Source organism: Brachyhypopomus gauderio, chromosome 5 (genome assembly GCF_052324685.1).
Source record: "Brachyhypopomus gauderio isolate BG-103 chromosome 5, BGAUD_0.2, whole genome shotgun sequence".
Taxonomy (NCBI): Eukaryota; Metazoa; Chordata; class Actinopteri; order Gymnotiformes; family Hypopomidae; genus Brachyhypopomus; species Brachyhypopomus gauderio.
The window spans coordinates 11383935-11405436 of NC_135215.1; the positions used below are offsets into that span (position 1 = coordinate 11383935).

At 47.6% G+C, this 21502-nt stretch overlaps 2 protein-coding genes across 4 annotated transcripts in view; both read right to left on the bottom strand.

Moving 5' to 3' along the window:
* mob2a (MOB kinase activator 2a) overlaps positions 1-5129 on the bottom strand; it is a 35757-nt gene extending 30628 nt beyond the window's left edge. The window contains exon 1 of the mRNA XM_077005659.1: positions 4742-5129. Within this exon, the coding sequence (XP_076861774.1) occupies positions 4742-4758 (17 nt within the window). The 5' untranslated portion in view covers positions 4759-5129. The remainder of the gene's footprint in view (positions 1-4741) is intronic.
* Positions 5130-9598: 4469 nt separating this feature from the next.
* Positions 9599-21502, bottom strand: part of dusp8a (dual specificity phosphatase 8a) — a 36693-nt gene continuing 24789 nt past the window's right edge. For 2 of the 3 annotated variants that reach the window (XM_077005661.1, XM_077005662.1), the window contains exons 4-7: positions 15311-15477; positions 14925-15084; positions 13503-13626; positions 9599-13207 (exon numbers count right to left, since the gene is read on the bottom strand). In XM_077005661.1, the coding sequence (XP_076861776.1) occupies positions 12136-13207; positions 13503-13626; positions 14925-15084; positions 15311-15477 (1523 nt within the window). In that variant the 3' untranslated portion in view covers positions 9599-12135. Of the gene's footprint in view, positions 13208-13502; positions 13627-14924; positions 15085-15310; positions 15478-19741; positions 20186-21502 lie in introns of those variants that run through there. The other variant, XM_077005663.1, reaches the window with a different exon arrangement.

The window sequence follows — 21502 nt, forward strand, 5'->3', positions numbered from 1 at the left end:
TTCTCTCGGTCCTCCTATAATAGTGCATATTACATATTATAGTGCATATTACAGTCACATTTCACAGGCTTCTCAGTTTCATGCTGGCTTATGATTCTACACGATGGGCTATGAAACACAGATTCCATAAAAACTCTCATAGTAAAAAGCAAACTTTTTGAAAAGTTGAAAAACCTTTAACTCTGCTGCAAATACTCAGAGAACAGATTTTTAAATGACCAATATCATGAAAAGGTCCCATTTTCCCAACTAAATTCTTAGCCAATCAGAGGGCTTGGTGTGGCCAATCAGAAGACTTGGTCAGTCCTTCACATACAAGCCCAGTCAATCTAAACCTCAAGGTGCTCGACAGGCAATAAAAATACAGCACACAATGTGGGGGCGGAGCGTCACAGTCCTTCCTTCTGAGCCAGAAGTTCCGATGTTTTCGAAAACTTACGATCTTAGAATGAAAACAGCAGGACGGATACTTCTCCCTATATATCTACAGGGTGGAACTGTCTTCCTGAAGGCTTTTTGCAGTGACCATCTTGCCCCACGCAGATGATTTATAACAGCCACCATACCCATCTCAACACAAAAGGGGGCGGGGCTTCCACCAGCAATGCGGGATGTCAACATCCATGTAGGAACTAAGCCACTCACAATCTATCTCATGAGGCAGAGCTGGAGGAATTAACCTGTTGTCAGGGCACATTTACATTTTGGTGATAATAGCAATATGAACCTTGTCGGGACCCAACAAGTAACATGCCTGACACAACAGTACCACACAGGAGGACGAGGCTATAAAACGGGTCTTTAACACCATGTTTATCCATTTGGCCCTGACGGTTATATTGCTGTTACTTATAAGCTGATCCCGGTCTAGAGAGGCCGTAACGGCTAAGCACTCAAGCCACAGTGAAAACTGCACTGTGATCTCTGGGGCCTAAACAACCATAACCTTCAATAGCTTGGGTGCAGCTCTATGTCATTTGGAAAGAACAGAAGCGAATGGCAATACAGTTAAAAGAAAATGCCAAGGGCTCGGATGAGAAGAACATACTTCCACAGAGTGAATGATAAGGACACAATAAAGCCCTAAAGCAAGAGGGGGAAAAAAAGATGCTTAAGAAAAGAGGTTTTATATTAACACGATTAAACATAATTAGTTTGCGTAATTAAGAGTCGGAAAGCCCTACAGGGACTTCGTGTGGATTGCAGAGTTCAGTATTTTAAGCATTGCTGGTTTTGAATCTGCTGCCATTGCTAGTTCCCTACAGGGTTGTTCTGTGTGCAAGAGCAAACAAGGTGGGAGGGTGGTGATGCCAAGGAAAACACACCCAGATTGCACACCCCAAGGTCGGGACAAGGTGTATAGAGCAAGAGAGGATTAAACTCCGCAATCCACTCAAACACCCCATCCACCCACCCCTGCAAAGCCAGGAACATCTGAATTAACCAAACCCCACTAATCAAAGATCTTTTTTTTTTTACATGATATCAAGTAGTCCCATCTGGTTTATTCCTGTCTAGAGCAAAATGAATAATACAATAACAGCTTGAATTACAATAATTTGCCAGGGTCTAGAGAGATACTCACATTTAACCCTGTTGTTTTATTATTTGTACTGCAAGTGCCAGACCTGAATACATGATAAGCTGTCAAATCATGGATGTAGCATTGACTGCTCTCTTGTGCACATTAAAAAGACACACTTTGACACACTTACTGTTGCATCACGCAGAGGTCTAAGTGGTGAACTGATGTAATTCTAGAACCGGTGCGTCTGATGTCCACTTGGCCCTGCTGGACACGGGCTGCTGCCATGTCCACAACCAAATGTCTGTGGTCAGTATATAGTGTGTAATATATATATATATATATATATATATATATATATATATATATATATATATATATATATATATATATACACACACACACACACACACACACACACGCACACACAGTATATATCAGATTTACAGGACTGCTGAGATATGGCTAGAAGGATCCCAACTGCAGCACAAATCGTGCTGCCAAAAATGTCAAAGTCATTGTACAAGTTGACATTAAAGTTCTTATATTACTGCTTTGAATACAATAGACCGAGCTGTTCTCCACCCAGCAGAGAGCATTTCCTTCCCCTGGCCACCACGTCATCTCTTCCCTTTGGCTTTGCGTATTTGTGATGTGCTTAGGCGAATGTGTGGCAGAATCACACGTTCTGCTCATCTCACGTGCCACGCACCGGCTCCCGGTAGCACCGGCCTTTGACCAGGCCCCTGTCTCAATACTGCACAGCTCACAGGCAAAACCGTTAACCGGATGCTTCGCAGTGGGGTCGTCTTTACGTGGAACTCACTTTTGGTTCTCAAAGTGACAAAGGTGTGGCTTGTTCTGTGGTTAAATAGGTCAAATGAGGCACAGGCCTAGTTAAACAGAAGTAAATACGATGAAGCCGTAGCTGCACACGCAAACTGAATCTGCAGCACATCCTCAGCTCGTAGACATTTTGAAAGAGAAGAAAGAGGATACAAACCGGCAGCTTCGGTCTCTGGAGGATGTAACATGGTCACCACACTACCAGCACCAGAAGAACAAAGGACATGACGCTCCTGTGTTGGGAAAATAATCTGCGTATGTGACAGAGACTGTATGATAGCTATGGCAGCTGAACAACAGCGTGGCCCTATGGGAGTGCTCGCCGGGCCTGACCTCACCTCTGTCACCCGAGGTTAATGGGACAAGCGGCTTCCCTGGGCAAAGAAACAGGCAGACAACGGCACGGAAATCTGAAGGGCCTTTAGAATGCAATTCGTAATGCGTATGCATCTCCCTGTGCAATAAATACACAGTGGCCTAAATTGTGCAATCAATCACCTTTAGCTGAGTTTAACTTGATGCTATTTTCAGCTGGGCTGTTTCACATAACATTCCTCTGCACACAACTGTCCAAACACATCACTATTCCACAGACTGCCAGGGGAAACAAATGATTAGACAACGCTACAGATGCTTAACTACATTAAGTTATATGAAGAGGTAAGAAGCTAGTTTTCGCCTGCTTTGGAGTCCTCTAGCCAAAAGCCTTTAAAAGACACACAGCCACACAAACGCACATGCAAAGAATGGGTATAGTAAGCGTATAGGGCAGAGGTCTCCCTCATTTACCACACCTAACAGAGAGCAATGAGGAGGAAGATTAGGGGGAAGTGAAATATAGGGTGGTGAGCACATGGGCTACATGGGCGGCCCATTACAACACCCCTCTATACTTCGGCTCGACACCACTAGGGAATGACTGGCTCATCAGTAGAGAGCACTAGACACCAACAGGAAACAGGAAAACACCACAGCCAGCTTCACTGACCCCACCCAGAAACCCTGTCATTATTACCATATTACCATTAATGCCATGTTAAACAGAAGCTCTACCAATATTACCGTGGCCTTTAAGACCCATCAGCCAACCTATGGAAGAAAAAACACCTCAGCACAATGATTCTGTTGCTTCATTAGTATAAAATATACTCGCGGGTCTTTGAAGAGACTGCTAGAAAGTCTACTGGAATAATATAGTGACCGTCTACAATTATAACAGTGTCTATCCCGGTCTGCCATTACCATCAATCATTCAAATGCAGGGGATTAAACAGCTGTCGCCTGATCCTACTCAGATAAGCTGACAAAGACCCATTTTCAACAGGGCATCTCTTCAGTGATGTAATAACCTGTCTGGACCTCTCTGAAGCCCAACTGCATCGTTGTCTACTAGACTGTCTATGGGCAACACCAAAACCCCTACAGAACTTGGACAGACGCCATGGTTTAAATCCTACCCCAGATAACACGAGCTCATGCACATGACGACATCAAAAAACAACCCTGCACAGAGTACACAACAGGCACGATCAAACGTAGGGTTATATCCGGCATGATTCCCAGAAGACAAACCCTCGGTCAACTACCGGTGCCAAAGCATCTAGACGGCGAGAGCACAGACCATTTGTCAGTGGTTGCTCGTCTTTGTGATAATGTGCTTGATTAACCCGTTCAAGTAAGTCAGCCCACTTGTGACTCAGATGTGGGCTTCTAAAGTCACATACAAACTGTTAGAGTTAGAGATGTACTATGGCCTGATGTGCACAAAGCACAGTATGCTTACTAACATCTTGTGTACTACAACTACACTGAATAGAATGAAGTTTATAACTAACTAACAGTTCGAAATCTTGCTTAAGAAAATGCTAGATCGTCCTATTACAGGTCTTTTGCTAATTACCTCGACACTAACAACAAAAGTACTCAAAGACCTTACGGACATCAGGAAACGAACCAGTACCACAGGCCGCTAAAGCTATTTAAAATACCGACGACATGTCTGTAAATAACACAGTACTGCCGTTATAATCTTGAGCTGCTGTCAGCCGGATGTCACTGTGAGCAGAACACGGGCAGCACCACGTACTGGGTCACCAGCACGAACAGGAACTGTCGCAAACATTTAGGTTTCAAAAAGCATCATGTTGTCCTAAGAGCCCTTGATGTTGTGCGTACACTTGGTCCACTTGAATTAACATCATTACCAAGCCAGCCAGATGTCCCGACTTATATAACTTTAGAAACACCGGTTGCTGGCGGTTCACCACACACACACACACACACACACACACACACACACACACACACACACACACACACACACACGCGACAGGATTTAATCTCGCCCCATTGATTTAATGTTGAACTCACCCCATGAACCAGTCCATGGTTGGGCCGGGGGAGCCGGGTGAAGGCGGCCCCCTGTAGCCTCGGCTCGTCCGGACCCACTAAGTGAAGCCCAGCCAGGGCAGGACTCTGGTACCGTAACCAGCCGCTTACGTCTTTAACGGACCCGGTGAAACCCCCGGTGGGGACACACAGATGACACACGTATGAAGACGCTGGGAACACGGCGGCGCCAACGGTCTCCACTCTGTTAGAACATGAACCGTGACTGCCGCGGTGCGGTTTTGTGCCGAACACTTCTTCCTCTCAACAGCGACTAAAGTACCAGGACCGGTAACGTGACCCGACACGGTCCCGGACGCCAGCGCGACTCCTGAGCCTCCGCCGCTGCTGCAACAATTTACACCTTCTGCCTCTCAGGGAACCCGGAAGTAAACACAGCCCCCCCCCCCCCGCTCCCCCCGCATGTGGCGCGTCATTGTGGCCACAATAAGCTACAATTAGTCTTCCGGTGTCTTGCGGAATTGAGGGAAAACTCAGGCAAGTCAAAAGCCTCATACAGACGCCGAATAATTGATGCGTAATTCCACCAATAATTTTCTAAACATAAATGTCAGAAAGTGTGATTTACTTCTCAGTTGGCTTATTTTTGCTTATATTCTTTGGATTTGTAACTTAAATTGATTGTTTCAGCCAAGATTTTTGTTTCATAAACAAGTTATAAGTCATTTAAAACAGGTTAAGACTTGCTGATTCTGCTCCTTTTATCCATGTCAGTCTTGGAGACTAAAATAATGTATGTAATTAGGTATTAAACCGTTGCTATTAGGACTGGAATAAGGATAGAACACTGCATGATACAACACTCAACCAGCAGATGGTGCTGTAGTTATTGTGTACTCGGTCATTGCAGTTATTTCGATGACCAACCTTAGAGTGTAAATCTAAAATATGTAGCCTATTACTTTTTATCCTTTTAATCCTATGTTATTAATTTACGCAACATGATATACTGACCTTTAGAACACGGTGTACATATTAATGGTAAGGTCAGTCCATTAGCTCATTAGGGCTGGTCTGGCAAAGTGAAGGTCAGTCACTTAAAGGGATTTGCCAACTGCAAATCTTCACCGAGCCGTACCGTTCCGTTGCGAATCGATCCGTATCGAACCGTACCGCGCCAAGCAGGCCCTAGTGGAAATGCGCCATAGTCTAAAAAATAACTGCGCCGGTAAATTCCCGTACCAAAATATAACGTATCAACAATTTAATATAAAACATATGTATGTATATCAATTCTGGAAATGATCAATATCAACGCCATATTTTAATGTAAAGTGTGGGTTAGTGGATTAATGCTTTATCAAGCATTACAAAAGTGCATTTCAAGAACTGCTTTCAGATGATTTTTTTTTCAGACATAATTGGGAAATCTGAAAATACACCGGAAGGTCCGTGTAAATTGTAGGCCAGAGAATAGTCTCTATGCTGATAGATAGTATACCAGGTATATACTGTATAAATATATGTATTTACAGATTAATTACAGTAGTGCTGCAACATGAATAATTACCAGTAGATGGCAGCAATACGCTAATTAAATGTCAATGTTTGTATATTGGCGGTAAACACAAAAATTATTAGTTCAAATAACGATAAAACATATGCCTTGATCAAAACCAAACAACTAATGTGAAAAACGTGGATCACTTATTACCTCCTTACATTCAGAAATGCCTTACTATGGTTGCTAGTACACAAGCTATGATTAAAACCGATACAATCTGCCTCATAGCCTTTTCCCTAAACAGCACACATACATGACCCAATAACCCCCAGCCCTATCCATTCCACATTATAAGTGGCTAGACATTCATACTAAATACAGCCAATGGACTGTGTGGAATCATCACAATAGCACACCCAGCAGCTACTCCAGTCACCTGACCCCCATTCACTCACTGCATTATGCTGGCTCATGGTGAAAGGCCACCAGCAGGTGAAGCTATGCTAAGCTTGAGATCCTTGACTACAGCATTGAAGGGGCTGTTCCTAGGGACATACTCCACCTCCTCAGTATTGGTTGCAAGGACCAGGGCATGGACCCCACCCAGAATGTGGTTGTGCTGTCTCCACAGACCGCAGTAACATACGATGAGAACAGTTGCATTAGGTCTTTCAGGAGGAGGGCACCGCTCGAGATGTAAGCGAGCCGCATTCCAGACCAAAGTTCTTATTCACTGCTAGCTTGGAACGTTAATACGTCTCCTGTCCAGTCAACATAACCTTGGAGTTCTGCACATGCACATTTGTATTGTCATGCGCGCTCTCTCACACACATGCATGGTAAAGTGATCTCATCTGTTTTGTCATATACACACTACCACTGTTGACATCAACCAGTGCGTATTTATTTGTTCTGTGTTTCACAGTGGCAATGCTGGTGGTAGTAGTGATGTAATGCAATGTAATTCAGTTGCTTAACTTTTTAGTTCAGACTTATCAAGAGTTGTTTGAATTCCTGTGGTGAAATATGGAAAGATACTAATTTTACTTTGATAAAAGAACAAAAGTAACGGGACACTAGTTTCTACAGAGTTCTTTTGGTGGATTTGAGTAGGTTGGGTCCAAGTCCTTTCATTTTGCTTTCCGATTAATAGATCCTTGCAAGCACTCATCATTTGTGGAGAGGTAATTTCAGGCCACAGGCAAAAGGACTCCAACAAATCAAAAAGAATGGAATGTAGCTCTGATGTAACAATTCTAGAAGTTTCCATATATAAACTCTGGGACACAAGATGATTCTGGCACACACCAGTGTTACGGCTGGGAACAATCACATCCCCTGGAACACTCTCACGCACACAGTCTCTCTCTCTCTCTCTCTCTCTCTCTCTCACACACACACACACACACAGATCTCTTATTCAGAAACCTAAAAATGGTAATGGTGACATTCTAAACTGAATAATCATAAACTATTGAAGATTTAGAGTTAATGGGTCAAGCCCACCAAGTTTAAATCTACGTTGCCATTGATTTCTTTGAAAAGGAGGTTTTGAAAAACCCATGTTATTTTTCTTTAACATGATCTTACAAGCTCAGTAGCCTCATGACCTCATTGGTGGGGATTTTAGCTTTGGTGCTGAAGTGGAAACAGAGGAATCTATTGTGTTTCATTATGCAGTCATCGTCAGCTGTTCTTCAGTCATGGTGGACTTATATGAGGATTACTCATTGTTATCTCTACAAAAACACTCTCCTATCTAACCTGGACACCTCATGCCACAATTACCCTCAAAATGTCAACACACCTCTCCCAATACTGAGAACCGGGTAGGTATCAGATAAAAAGCTCATGTACACACTCAGGTTTAGGGAACTGAACTGAGAATCAAACACGTGGTGAGGGAAGAAAGAAATATCCCCCAGCATGGAGAATAGGGAGGAATTCCTCAGTGGGAAGAGGGGAAATTCTCCCTCAGTTTTCCCACCAGAGTGAGAGTGCTCCTGGGCACAGAAGGGGCCTTTCTCACTGTTGGGTATCACCTTGACCCTCAGCTCTCCCAGCAGCGTGTGTGTGTGTGTGTGTGTGTATGTGTGCGTGGTAGGGGGCAGGGTGTGACCTTAATGGCGTCATGTTGTGTTTGCTGGTGTGTGAAGTCTCTCTGCCACCTTTTGCCTTCATCTCCCCTTTCAGAGGGGACCCCTGCCATAATAGAGGGTCTTTATGAGAGCAAACAAAAGGAGCAGTAGCACAGCATAGCGAGGGCTCACATCCACAAGCATTCGCTACATCAACAACTGGGAGAGGACTAGCGCTTTTATGGCTAACAAAACAAATCAACTTTTATAAGGAGCTAAATGAAGAGGTAGCCTGTAACCTTGGCACCGTCTGGTTACTAAATTTTATCACCTTAACATTTTTTAATATTATTAATTCTGTATGGTTACTGAGATTTTATGTGACTTCTTAATTTTTTTTTAGATACGTTTTCTATTTAGATTTTTGATTTTTTCTTTTAAATAACTTTAGTACATTTTAACTGAATACTTGCCTTACCTAGGGCACATCTGTAATGGTTGTGCTTTAACTGTTTCCATTATGTCCTACATGGCAGAATTTGTCCAAGTAATCCAAATACAGGTGACTGTACCTTATACCGTTCTCCAAGGCCAAGATTATTCCTAAACTTACGCTAAACATGACTTTCAAAAGGTCAAAACTGACATTAAATTTGAGAGAACACCTCATTTACATCCAGGCCTATCTGTGACCCAACACTGCAATGCAAGTGTGAGCATTTCTTAAGTCTTATGAGTTATTGTCCAGGTCTGAGATTTGCTGCTCATGTCTATGGCCCAGTCAGAAGCCACTGCAAATCTGATGAAGAGCGGGAGGCTGCAGATCAGGCACCACCAGTCCCTCCTCCTCCTCCTCACAGGACATGACACGTTCAAGTGCACACGGTGCCCGCCCTGCTTCATCAGATTTGCAGTGGCTTCTGCGTGGCAACATGTTGACGTGACCGAGCGGCAGGGTGAAAGCACCGCGGATGTAGTTCAGGAGTAAACCACGCCCTGGACGCCTACAGATGTAGTTCAGGAGTAAACCACGCCCTGGACGCCTACAGATGTAGTTCAGGAGTAAACCACGCCCTGGACTCCTACAGATGTAGTTCAGGAGTAAACCACGCCCTGGACGCCTACAGATGTAGTTCAGGAGTAAACCACGCCCTGGACGCCTACAGATGTAGTTCAGGAGTAAACCACGCCCTGGACGCCTACAGAGCCCAAGGACCTTTCATGAACACGACATTATATAAGTTTGCAATACATTCAAAATGGGTTCAATGGAACAGAAGCACCACTCATATCCGCTCTTATTTTGTAATGTTTGTATTTTTGTTTCATCTTCATCACAAAACAGGTAAAGGGGAGGAAAAAGCTTTTGAATAGAACCTGAGGTATTTTGCGTCAAGCAGCCTATCAGGATTTTCTCTTAAAAAGTTCCCTATATCAATTATTTTTGTAGATACGTTGCTATTTACACAACATAATAATAATAATAATAATAATAATAATAATAATAATAAAGGTGTTGCCAACAATTAAACAGATTCAGCAAAATGGACAGCCTGCATCTTTTCATTACATGTATTAAATAATGATAACAATATTTTAAAAAATATAGAAAAGGGAAAGAAAAGAAACAAAACAGGTAATGTCTCACACAAGGAAAAAGGGACTATCAGCAGCACAAGTTCAAGGTGGAAGGGTTGCCATAGAGAAAAGTGAACTGAGAATACATCCATAAATAAACAACCAACCCCCACCACAAGGGCAACACCATTCACATGTACACACAGAAATCCATTCAATGGGATGTCTTTAAATCTTTGGAACGAACAAGGAAGAAAATCGACATACGTAAACGTGTGTGTGTGTGTGTGTGTGTGTGTGAGAGAGAGAGAGAGAGAGAGAACAAGTGTGAGTGAGCAAAGAAAATGGTGAAAATGTGGAGGGAGATTAGTCAAGGGTGGCGAAGGTTGTGCAGGCACCCACAGCTCAGAGATGAGACCCGTGTGCAATTCCCCTGAGCTGAACTTTAGCATCGTGTGCTGTCATCTCTGTCTCTGGCCACCATGTCGGCGTGGTCTGCCTTGAACCCAACACAACCCCGCATCTCATTCACCACACGCCGACCCACACACACAGCTAGTGTGCTGAGCTTATACCTTAGTTAGCAATATCATGTAGAGTCAGTTTTATTTATTTTCGTCACCTGCACATACGAGACTCCGGGAACAAAAGAACGATCTCCTGTCCAAAATACTATGTGATGATTTAGGTTCACAAACGCCCATCTAAATTAGTCACTTACACTCCATCCACGCAGTCTCCCACAAACAGGCCCATGCTCGCAATAAATAAACAAACGTATAAATACAAACAATAACAGGGCCCAGCCAGAGAAGTATCAGAGTCCCTGGAAACAATTCTCATTTGCATTCATCATATGTGCTTGTAGAGAAAAAGCTCAAATCTTTAAAATTCAAAATGCACCGAGGTGCCTCACGGTCACTGTAGGAAGCTGGGATAACACTTCTGATTATTTTCGAATATACATGCTTACAGTCGTACAATATTTCAGAGCCGTCAGGCTGAAGACATTACTGAAAATGCTCTAAATGTCAGAGGATGAGACTCTTCGGGACTCTGGAGCAGAGGGGTGGTATTACGCGGTTGGTAAAAGCATCGTGGTACCCTTTTGATGAAACAATTCATAAACTCCTGAAAGCAACAGAAAGTGCATTAAAAATACCATATGAATTGGTTTTAATAATCACTCTCCCTTATACATGAAAAAGAGGAGCTAGACAAAAAGACAAAACATGGAGGAAATAGCACATATTGCTCATAGTTTTGTATCAGTTTTGTGAGTGATTTTATAAATACCATACAGCCAAAAACTGAGGTCAACACACACCCCAAAAAAGGATTCCACAATCATTATATTAATTCTCATTACCAGAATGAAAGGATAAAATAAATTAAATTAAAACCGAGAGAGCATTAAAAATGTTCATTGAAATAACCATGTCTAAGTGTATATACTATTGTATCTGTAGGGAGGCCAGCAGCCCGGGAGCATGCTCAGTGAATAAGGTGGGTGCTACTTCCATTTTCTACCCCCCCATTGTACAGTGTGGGGGGGGGGTGAAATTTGGGTAAAGGTAAAAGAACAAACACAAAGAACAAAAGAATGACAGAGGGCACTGGGAGAAAAACATCCACAATGCTTTTCCTTCATAACATTCCTGCATCCTCCTCCAGAATTCCACTCTTTCTGGGATACAGGAGTAGGGAGAACAAGAGCAGTACACAAAGAAGCTTTCATTTGATCAGCAAGAGTCTGTACCAGGGTTTTGAGTCTGTCAGCAGAGCCCCCTACTGATGTGGAGGTGCAATTACACTGAGTCTATGGATGCCATTGTGAACAAAGGAGACTGAGCCATGCTTTATAAATCAATAGAGTCAGGCTGGTAAAGCTGTTTGGAGAGGACAAAGTTGGAGTCTCACTGCCAGGAGGGGAGTGGTGTTCTGCGCCTGGGTTTGGTTGTGCATGTACAGTACAGCAGATCAGTCCTCAGCACCCTCCCAAAAGCTTTTCGGGATGGCAATGGCTTAGAAACACTAGAGACAGAGTGAAATTTGCCTGCACCAGCTCCACCGGCTCAGAAGTCCCAGAAATCCGAATGTCCGATTTCTCACGGTCAGTCATTTCCTTGAGGCTGAGCGTGAATCGATGCTCACCGAGTCCAAAATCGCCCCTTTCCCACAGTCCCTCACTCCTCCTCGCCCGTGGGTGGCGCCTGTCCGCATCTACGCGCCAGTCCCAGCTTGGCGTGCAGCTGTCAGGACACCTCGATGATCTCCATGCTGCCCGAGAAGCTGGACTGCTTGCCGATCTTGCCGAGCTCCTCCCTCGAGTGCGTCTCCGAGATCCCTTCCTCGAACTCCATCTGGCAGCTGCGCCGCTTGAACTGTTTGTCGGCTCCGGTGCCGGCGTCCTCGTGCCAGCTCGCCCGCAACTCCCGCACATCCCCCGCCTTCTGTCGCAGGCGCACCGCCTCGCACGGGCCCGGGAGGGCGCCACCGCAGCCCAGCGGGGTGAAGCGCACGGGTCCGCCCCCGCCCCCTCCGCCGCCCAGCGACTCCGAGCCGTAGAACCAGGGCGCCTCGCCCGTGGGCGTCACGGGTGTGGTGGCCTGCACGGTGTCGCGGTGCTTGGTCCACATGGGGCCGGTGCCCACCGTGGGGAGGCTGAGCAGCAGCGGCGATGACGACTTCAGGCTGTCGTCCAGGCTGGGGCTCTTGTGCACGGGCAGGGCGCGGCTGAAGCTCGGGCCGTGGGAGTGGACGGGCGAGCTGCCGGCGCTGCTGCCGCTCTGCTTGCTTTTCCGTCGCGACCGCGCCCGCAGGCTACACTCCGCCACCGGGCTCGGGGAACCGGCCGAGCCGGGGCCGTCCGAGGCCGGGGACAGCCGACACACGCCGTTCGCCACCCCGGCGTTGGGGCTGTCCAACTTGCAGAGTTTGGGCACGTCCTCGACGTGGACGGGCGCCAGCCGAGGACACTGGCCAGGCATGTAGACGGACTTGATGTCCAACGAGAAGGAGCGCTTGAGGCGGTTGGTGTCCAGAATGCGCTCGGCGGACAGGTTGAGGCCGTTGAAGCCCTGCTGGAGTGACACGGGGGAGGGCAGCTTGGCCTCAGACTCGATACCGTCCACGTCTCCCTGGGGCCGGCCGAGCGTGGCCTTTGAGGAGCCTTCTCCTTTGGCCTCCCCTGGCTCCCCGAGCTGCTCGCTCTTCTCCTGACCCGAGGATAACGCCTTCAGCAGCCGCAGGCCCTTCTCGAACTCCAGCAGCTGGCCCAGGAAGTTGAAGTTTGGTGATATTGAAGGCCTACGATCCTTGACGAACCTGGGAGGAGAGAAAAGAGAAATGTTTTTTTTCTTCATTTGTACACGGCGTGTTTGGAGCGAGCTTTCCTTTCTGCAATCTCAGCTTTTGCCTCAAGGATAACACAGTCAAATCTACAGTGTCCTAATGTGACCTCTGGAACTATGGGAAAGAAACAAAACAAAACAAAAAAACACAACCACTATTGTTTACACTTTTCTATGTAAGTCATTTTTATGACAAGGAAAATAGATCTAATATTACAAGGGCATAGAATAGCTTTTTAAAAGCATGGAATTTAAGCTGCGGTGCTCACCTGTACGCGTCATCCGATGACAAGCCCATTGTCTTCATGATGTAAGCGATGGCAATGGTGGCAGACCTAGAGATGCCCGCCAAACAATGGACAATGACTCGGCAGTTGGAAACCTTGGCTTTGTCTGAAAAGGTTGGGGGGGGGCACACACACACACAAATGTGAGTGAATACAAAAGACAACCAAACACCCAACTGACAAGCTATAAAAAAGGAACATCTCCTCTGAACAGCCTGTTTAAAACAATCATGTTCTTCCGGGTGTGTGTGCATGTTCTTCCGGGTGTGTGTGCATGTTCTTCCGGGTGTGTGTGCATGTTCTTCCGGGTGTGTGTGCATGTTCTTCCGGGTGTGTGTGCATGTTCTTCCGGGTGTATGTGTATGTGTTTCCGGGTGTATGTGCATGTTCTTCCGGGTGTGTGTGCATGTTCTTCCGGGTGTATGTGTATGTGTTTCCGGGTGTATGTGTATGTTCTTCCGGGTGTATGTGCATGTTCTTCCGGGTGTGTGTGTATGTTCTTCCGGGTGTATGTGTATGTGTTTCCGGGTGTATGTGCATGTTCTTCCGGGTGTATGTGCATGTTCTTCCGGGTGTGTGTGCATGTTCTTCCGGGTGTGTGTGCATGTGTTTCCGGGTGTGTGTGTATGTGTTTCCGGGTGTATGTGTATGTTCTTCCGGGTGTATGTGTATGTTCTTCCGGGTGTATGTGTATGTTCTTCCGGGTGTGTGTGCATGTGTTTCCGGGTGTGTGTGTATGTGTTTCCGGGTGTATGTGCATGTGTTTCCGGGTGTATGTGTATGTGTTTCCGGGTGTATGTGTATGTTCTTCCGGGTGTGTGTGCATGTTCTTCCGGGTGTGTGTGCATGTTCTTCCGGGTGTATGTGCATGTTCTTCCGGGTGTATGTGTATGTGTTTCCGGGTGTATGTGTATGTGTTTCCGGGTGTATGTGCATGTTCTTCCGGGTGTATGTGTATGTTCTTCCGGGTGTATGTGTATGTGTTTCCGGGTGTATGTGCATGTTCTTCCGGGAGTATGTGCATGTTCTTCCGGGAGTATGTGCATGTTCTTCCGGGAGTATGTGCATGTTCTTCCGGGAGTATGTGCATGTTCTTCCGGGTGTATGTGCATGTTCTTCCGGGTGTATGTGCATGTTCTTCCGGGTGTATGTGCATGTTCTTCCGGGTGTATGTGTATGTGCTTCCGGGTGCCTCCTCAGGCTAAGCTGCTCATTTTTCATGCTAACTCCTCACATTCCAGGTGAACAGACAGGCTGTTAGCACTGATCTATCAGCGTTTGCCTACACAAATGTGAACAGTGTAAGTCCAAGTGTTGGTGAATGTGCATAAAGAAGGACCAGGTTTCACATTTCCCATCCCAGTGCCAAGCACAGACACAGCACAGTGGAGCGCAGTCGCGTACCGATGAACTCGTTGGTTTTGTCCAGCCAAGGCAGAAGTTTCTCACAGTAGTTATCGTTAACAGGAATGCGCATGAAGTGGCTCTCTGAGATGAACTCGGGCTTGGGGCACGTGTTGCTGGCGTTCAGCACGTACGTGATGCCGTTCTGAGCCATCAGGTCCTGGGAGGGAGACAACCGTGTTAGGTTCGGCTGGTCAGCAACGCTCACATGAGCATTCCACACATAAAACTATCCAACAAAAGACGAGCTCTCCGAGAAACCGGTCTTTACTCTAAGATGTCCGACTTATATTTCAAGTGACGCGTCCGAAACTGTAATGGCGAGTCAGGAGGACCAAGTGTCCAGTGTCTGAAAGACGATGATGAGGACGAGGGTGCTGACTCACCTTGTTCAGTACGTCCTTCTGTGAGCCCAGGTAGAGGTGAGGCAGGATGCGTGTGGGCCCCACGTTGGCCACGGGCAGACACGGCTGGGAGAGGCTCATGGGTAGAGCGGCCACCGGCTTCCCCTCACACAGACCCGGGAAACAGGACGAGAAGGCCGCGAAGCCACCTGCAGGCGAAGACAGAGGGCAAAGGGCAAAGGGAAGACACGTGAGCCCAACACTGGGATGAGAAAACCCTATGAGGATAGGACATTTTGATTCTGACACTGTAATGAAACAAAAAAAAAAGCAAAAAGTGTTGACAGGTTTTATTAAGTCACCCACACCCCACAGGGCCGCTCATGAAGACCCGAACAAAGCAGCTGCAAGAAGGATCTGTCTCAACTGAAGTGGTTCAGGGAAAATAGAGCAAGTCAGAAACCAGTTTTACAGTAATTATATAATGATGAGCACAGAAAGACCTTGCTGGAAAACTGAATCTCACAAGCAGGGCTAGGGTGTGTTTATAATCATAACACTGCTTAAGGGTAAACTCAGTCACCATAAGCAACATTACACTGCTCAGACTGCATGCCTCAAAGGTAGAGAGCGTTAGCTAATGAGGGTTACGCTGGGGCAGGGACGTACAAGAGAAGCGTCTCATAAGAGACGGCGGCTGGGAAAAAAAAAAAAGGAAAAAAAAAAAAAGGGGCGCTGTCGCTTTAAGAGGCAGGCGGCTCCAGTTCTGGCCCTTGTGTCTCTTGCGTCTCCCTTTCCTGAATGACCTAATATCCTCTACTGAACAATCACGTCAAGCTTGGGGAATGAGGCAGGCCACAGGTGCGAGCCACGCACTGAGGCTCGATTCAGGAGGTGGCTGTGGCAACAGCGGCCTGACAACCACGCACGCGTGCGCTCGCACACACACGGGCACACATCCCCACCCACATAAACACGTCCACATGTGCGCACACACACTATACGTACACGCTCTCCGACTCTTGTATGTAATCATACTCTTGTTCTATAACATCTGCTTACTGGGAGGTGGATGAGAGGTGAAAGGTCGTGTATCTGCGTGAGTTGTGGAAGGCCTTGAGGAAAGCATGAGTTAACACAGATGGATTTAGACCTTAATCTCACGTGAGAGTCTGGGACACGTTAGCCCGGGGAGCACGCACACATCGACACATGCCCAACACACATGCACACAGCAGCCAACCCAGAGAAGCATGACATCACTGTGTCCACACAGCCAGGAAACGAAGTCAGTCGCAAGCAAGAGTGACAGCACGGAGCAGGGAGGGCGGAGCGGGGAGGGGGAGGAAGAGGAGGGAGGAGGAAGAGGGAGGGGCGGCAGAAAAGTAGAGAAGCTCAGAGTAAAATGAGTCAAGGCAAATAAAGGCAGAGCTGATAAGCAGGTTTTATAAGAGTGAAAGAGTTAGCACCAGGCCTTCACGCTCCACTAACCACAGTTATACCAACAGTGTGCTGGAGCCACAGCACTAACGGACCCCGCCGAACACCTGTCAGCCCCCAACCCCCCAAACTCGCCCAGAGAGGCCTGCTGGCACACACACACGCCCGCACAAGCCCGCTCTGACCACCCAGCTCGAGCGACAGCCGGACTGTTCGCAACCACTAAAGGCAACGGCGATGACATCAGCGGCCGCCGTGTCAGAAGAGGGATTCTGCGTGTGATTTCAGGCGGAACGGACAGGCCTTTTGCAATCAAAAGCCCTACGACCCCTGGCCAAGTGTTCCACAACCCCCCCCCCCCCCCCCACCCCAACTGCTCCGCTCACTGCCGTGGCAACTCCATCCCCCCCCGTCTCCCTAACCCAGCCGGCAGGGTCCACTGACATCATTGCCCATGAGGGTTATGTCAACATTTGTCAGTAACACCCCCAAGGGACTGTGCAGTTTAGGTCTTGGTCCTTGAAACAACCGCCCCTCCCCAGCCAGTGCATGCCCCTTTACACACACACACACACACACACACACACACACACACACACACACACACACACACACACACACACACACGGAAAAGTCCCTGTCCTTGAGAGGAGAGAGCAGGATGTTACAAGCTTGTTCCTGCAGAAGAGCAGCAAGGCTGGAGAGGTGGGTGCGCCTATGGGGCCTCCTGCCCCTCCTGCCCCTCCGCGTCTCTGGCACGGGGTCAGGGACCTTCACACGGTGACCCCGAAGAGTGCTGCGCTCCAGAACAAAAACAAGGCAAACAGGAAGAAAGCGCTGGCCCCTAAAAGACACCCGGGCCGTTAGAAATCCAAATAAGGGGAAAAGAAGGAGAGAAGTCGGCCCGTGCTTGACGACGGCGAGACTACAGGGGACACTACGCTTTTCCCTCTCAGAGAGACCGGTTCATTCCAACTGCAGCCCAATTGAAAGGAGCCTGGAGGAGGTGCTGCACCCACCAGCCCAGCTGGACTCCTGGGGCTCCACCCTACACCACGCTGACCTAATTCTGGGTCGAGGACTGAGAAGCTGCCCCATACATGTTAGTCCACATCACAACCCAGTCATCCTGGAAAAACCCAAAACACATCCACATATCCAATGAGTCAGCCGTCACACGCACATTACACATACAGTAAACACATTACGTAGCTACAAGCATGTGGACACACACATATGCACAAGCGCACACACTCACACACACACGCTCGTGCGTGAACTATTCTTACCTCACTCATACAGATGACATTATTCACGTTTTGCATTTGAAACTGTAAGGCTCAAATGTTCCTGTGTGTGTGTATGGATGTGTACACATAATGGTCTATAGGCAGTGGCACATGCTAGTGTCCATTCTGAACTGGACCAGCTGAGCAGGGACACACACACACACACACACACACACACACACACACACACACACACACACACACACACACACACACACACACACCCCTTCCTCTCATCTCTCTCTGTCAGCTGGTCTCCTGAGTCTGTGAGGGCCCTGGCAAGCCCTGAAGCTCTTTACCCACAGTCCTCATCTGCAGGGCTTCCGGCGTGAGCGTCCTGGCATGGATGAACCTCACCCGGCTGGTGTGCACAGAGCCTGTGTCCCACTGAACCAGCAGCCGGGCCCATACAACACGTGGGGCTCCACCCGGCCAACAAGTCCTCCATCACCATCCACACCTCCACAAACACATGATGGCCAATTTCACAGAATATCACACATTACTGTTATTATTACTACTATTAAAGGGTATTTTAATAAGATTACTTGAACCATTATGCTAAACTGTAATGCCCTTTGTAGATTAGAGAGATGTTTAGATTTGATGAAATAACTTCCAGTGTGTAAAGGAAGCATTTGGCCATTGGAGCATTAACCCCAACGTCTGACATCAGGCCACTCGCCCTGGGGCACAAGAACTCCATTGCTAGGACCCTTCCACTGTGTAGCTCTGCAGGACAACTCCATAGGGTCCGTCTCACACACACTCACCCATTCACCAGCGGCAGCGCAAAGCCATTGATGGAGATGAATGGAGCTCACAAACACACCCGCACGCGCACACACACACACACACACACACACACACACACACACCCTCCCCCCAGCCCTTCAGCCTCCAGATGCAGGAGACATGACGCCATTGAGGAGCAGCCTCCATCTGTCCCCCTCCATCTCTCTCTCTCTCTCACACACACACACACACACACACACACACACATACACACACACACACACACACACACATTACCATTTCAATGAGGCCTGTATGACATCATAGCACACATGCATGCTGCACAATGACCATCATTAAGGACAGCAGGGCTTTGCCTCTGGTGCTCTAAGTCATGCTTGACAGACTAGCAGGGTATAGAGTCCCAGACCAGAACATATAACCAAGAAATTACCCATCAGCCTCCCTGCTGTTCTACTCCAGAATCTACCCAGCAGCCTCACACACACACACACACACCAGTCCTGCAGTGAAAGTGAATTGTCTGATAACAGCAACCGTTTAACCGCTGCCCAGTGACAAAGCACAAAGCAAATACAGTGACACACTTGCTTGCACAAAGGCGCACATTCTCAAACACCCACGTGCACAGTGTAATGGAGTATGACACGTTGGGTGAAATACACTTATCTAATCGCAGGTAGCCATCAATACTCGTCATTTCTTCACTGTGGCTTTTTTTCAGGTTACCTGCTACAGCGCACACCACCAAACAACGTCCAGAAACGCTTACGCATGTACAATAAAAAAGAAACTGTAGAGAGGATCACACAAAGCATTTTGGAAAGAGAGAAACATGAATAAGTGACTGAATGAACAACAAAATGGAAGAATGTAAGAAGAAACAGTGACAAAGGTTGATGAATGAAAGACATACAGAGAGACAGACAGACAGAGCGACACGATCGGTGTTGTGAGGCTCGTCAGCCCCAGTGTACCCCAGACCCACCTCGCAGCTGCCGAGCCCCCTTCATCCTGCGCACCCTCATCTTCAGCCTCATGCCTGACTGCTGGGCTCGGTGCCACCCGTGCTCCTCGGGCGAGACCAGCACCACGTCCAGAGGCATCGGCGGCTGACCGGCCCGGCTGAAGCCTCCCCCCCCCCTCACAGCTCAGTTCTCAGGATGCTTCCCGAGATGCTAGACGCCGGAGCGAGGTGGAAGTCCGGGAGAACACCTCACAAGCCCACGCAGGGATCACACAGAGAGCACAAACGCAGCTGCGCGCGGCTGTCGTGGAGGACCCGAGACGGCTACGGGACCAGCGGGTTTCCCAGGAGTCCTTGGCAGGCGCGTGGAGCCTTCCTAACTCCGTGTGGCAACAACTGAAAGTGGAGCACCCTATTGTTGTACGGCCTCAGCTCACACTCTCTCTCCCTCTCTCCAATCGACTGACTCTTACTCCCTCCCTCCCTCTCTCTCTCTCCCCATCGACTGACTCTTCCTCCCGCCCCCTCTCTCTCTCTCTCTCTCTCTCTCTCTCTCTCTCTCTCTCTCTCTCTCTCTCTCTCTCTCTCTCTCTCTCTCCCTCCCTCGCTCTCACTCTTCTGTCTGACCTAAGAGTGAATGAGCTCATTTGCTATGAGCACAGATAGACCTCTTTCTCCCTTTTTCTCCTCTCTTTTTCGGGGTTGGAGCAGAACCCTGGCTCATGCGCCAGGCATGCAGCTACATTCCTTACTCACCCAGAAAATATGTGGCCACCTCAGGGCTCACTCCATGTTTTCATAAAAATACATTAAAAAAAAAAAAAAAAAAAAAAAAAAAAACACTTCACTTCTCCATTTCAGATGACCGACTCGTGAACGTGAATGAGCACAAGAGACATGAGGAATCTGGGCTTCAGTGGCTGCCAAGCTTCAGGTCTGCAGGAATATTTGAGATTGTGTAAAATGCACGACGTGTTGAACGGTCAGATTTGCCAGGCTGTGCTTATTCTCATGTGGGAAGCTTAAGCCACAGTTCCAGTCTGCTCCTACATACCCCTCCGAGCCTGACAGAAAATATAACATGTACATTTCTTACTTCCTGGAGTGCTGCGTCCGTAATGCTATCTCATTTCCAAGAAATTATTTGAGCAAATTTCCTTTTCTAACCCAGCAGTTATATTTAGCTTCGCGTGTAGCTGATTTAGGTTAAGCTCAGGTTAGGTTAAGCTCAGACGCCGACCTGAAGGTCTATGCTTAGCGGGAGTGTATTACGAGACACTAAAAACTGCGCAGCAATGCTATCATCTGTACAGGCTGCAGGCTGTAAATAGGAAGGCTGGTCATTCTTTCCATGTGGTCGTTCAGGCAGAAAGAGCCCAGCGTCTCTCTGCTTCCCGTCTCCACACTTCACGCAGCGCACGAGAGAGCGTCCTTTAGAACACAAGCAATTAAGAGAGAGCTTTTATTATGACGTGCAGTTTAAACAAGGCCTTGGGCATGCTGGGTAAAAAGACCGATGGAGGCATATGGCATTGTACTGAGGCAGACACAATGGTGGGAGCCCATGTCTGGGCCCCATACTGCTCATCTGGCCCAAGAGACTGTAGAGAGGCATATGAGGAGAGCCCACTGTTGGACTGGGTGTGTAAAGCTCGTAGTGAATGTGCATGGTTAATATTTCATGATCATGGCTGAATAATTACCCTGCGCATGTTATCACATGGGCTTGTAATCTATGCATGTGATCAAACCAGGAAGCCGTTGGAAGCTGGGAAAACCTGT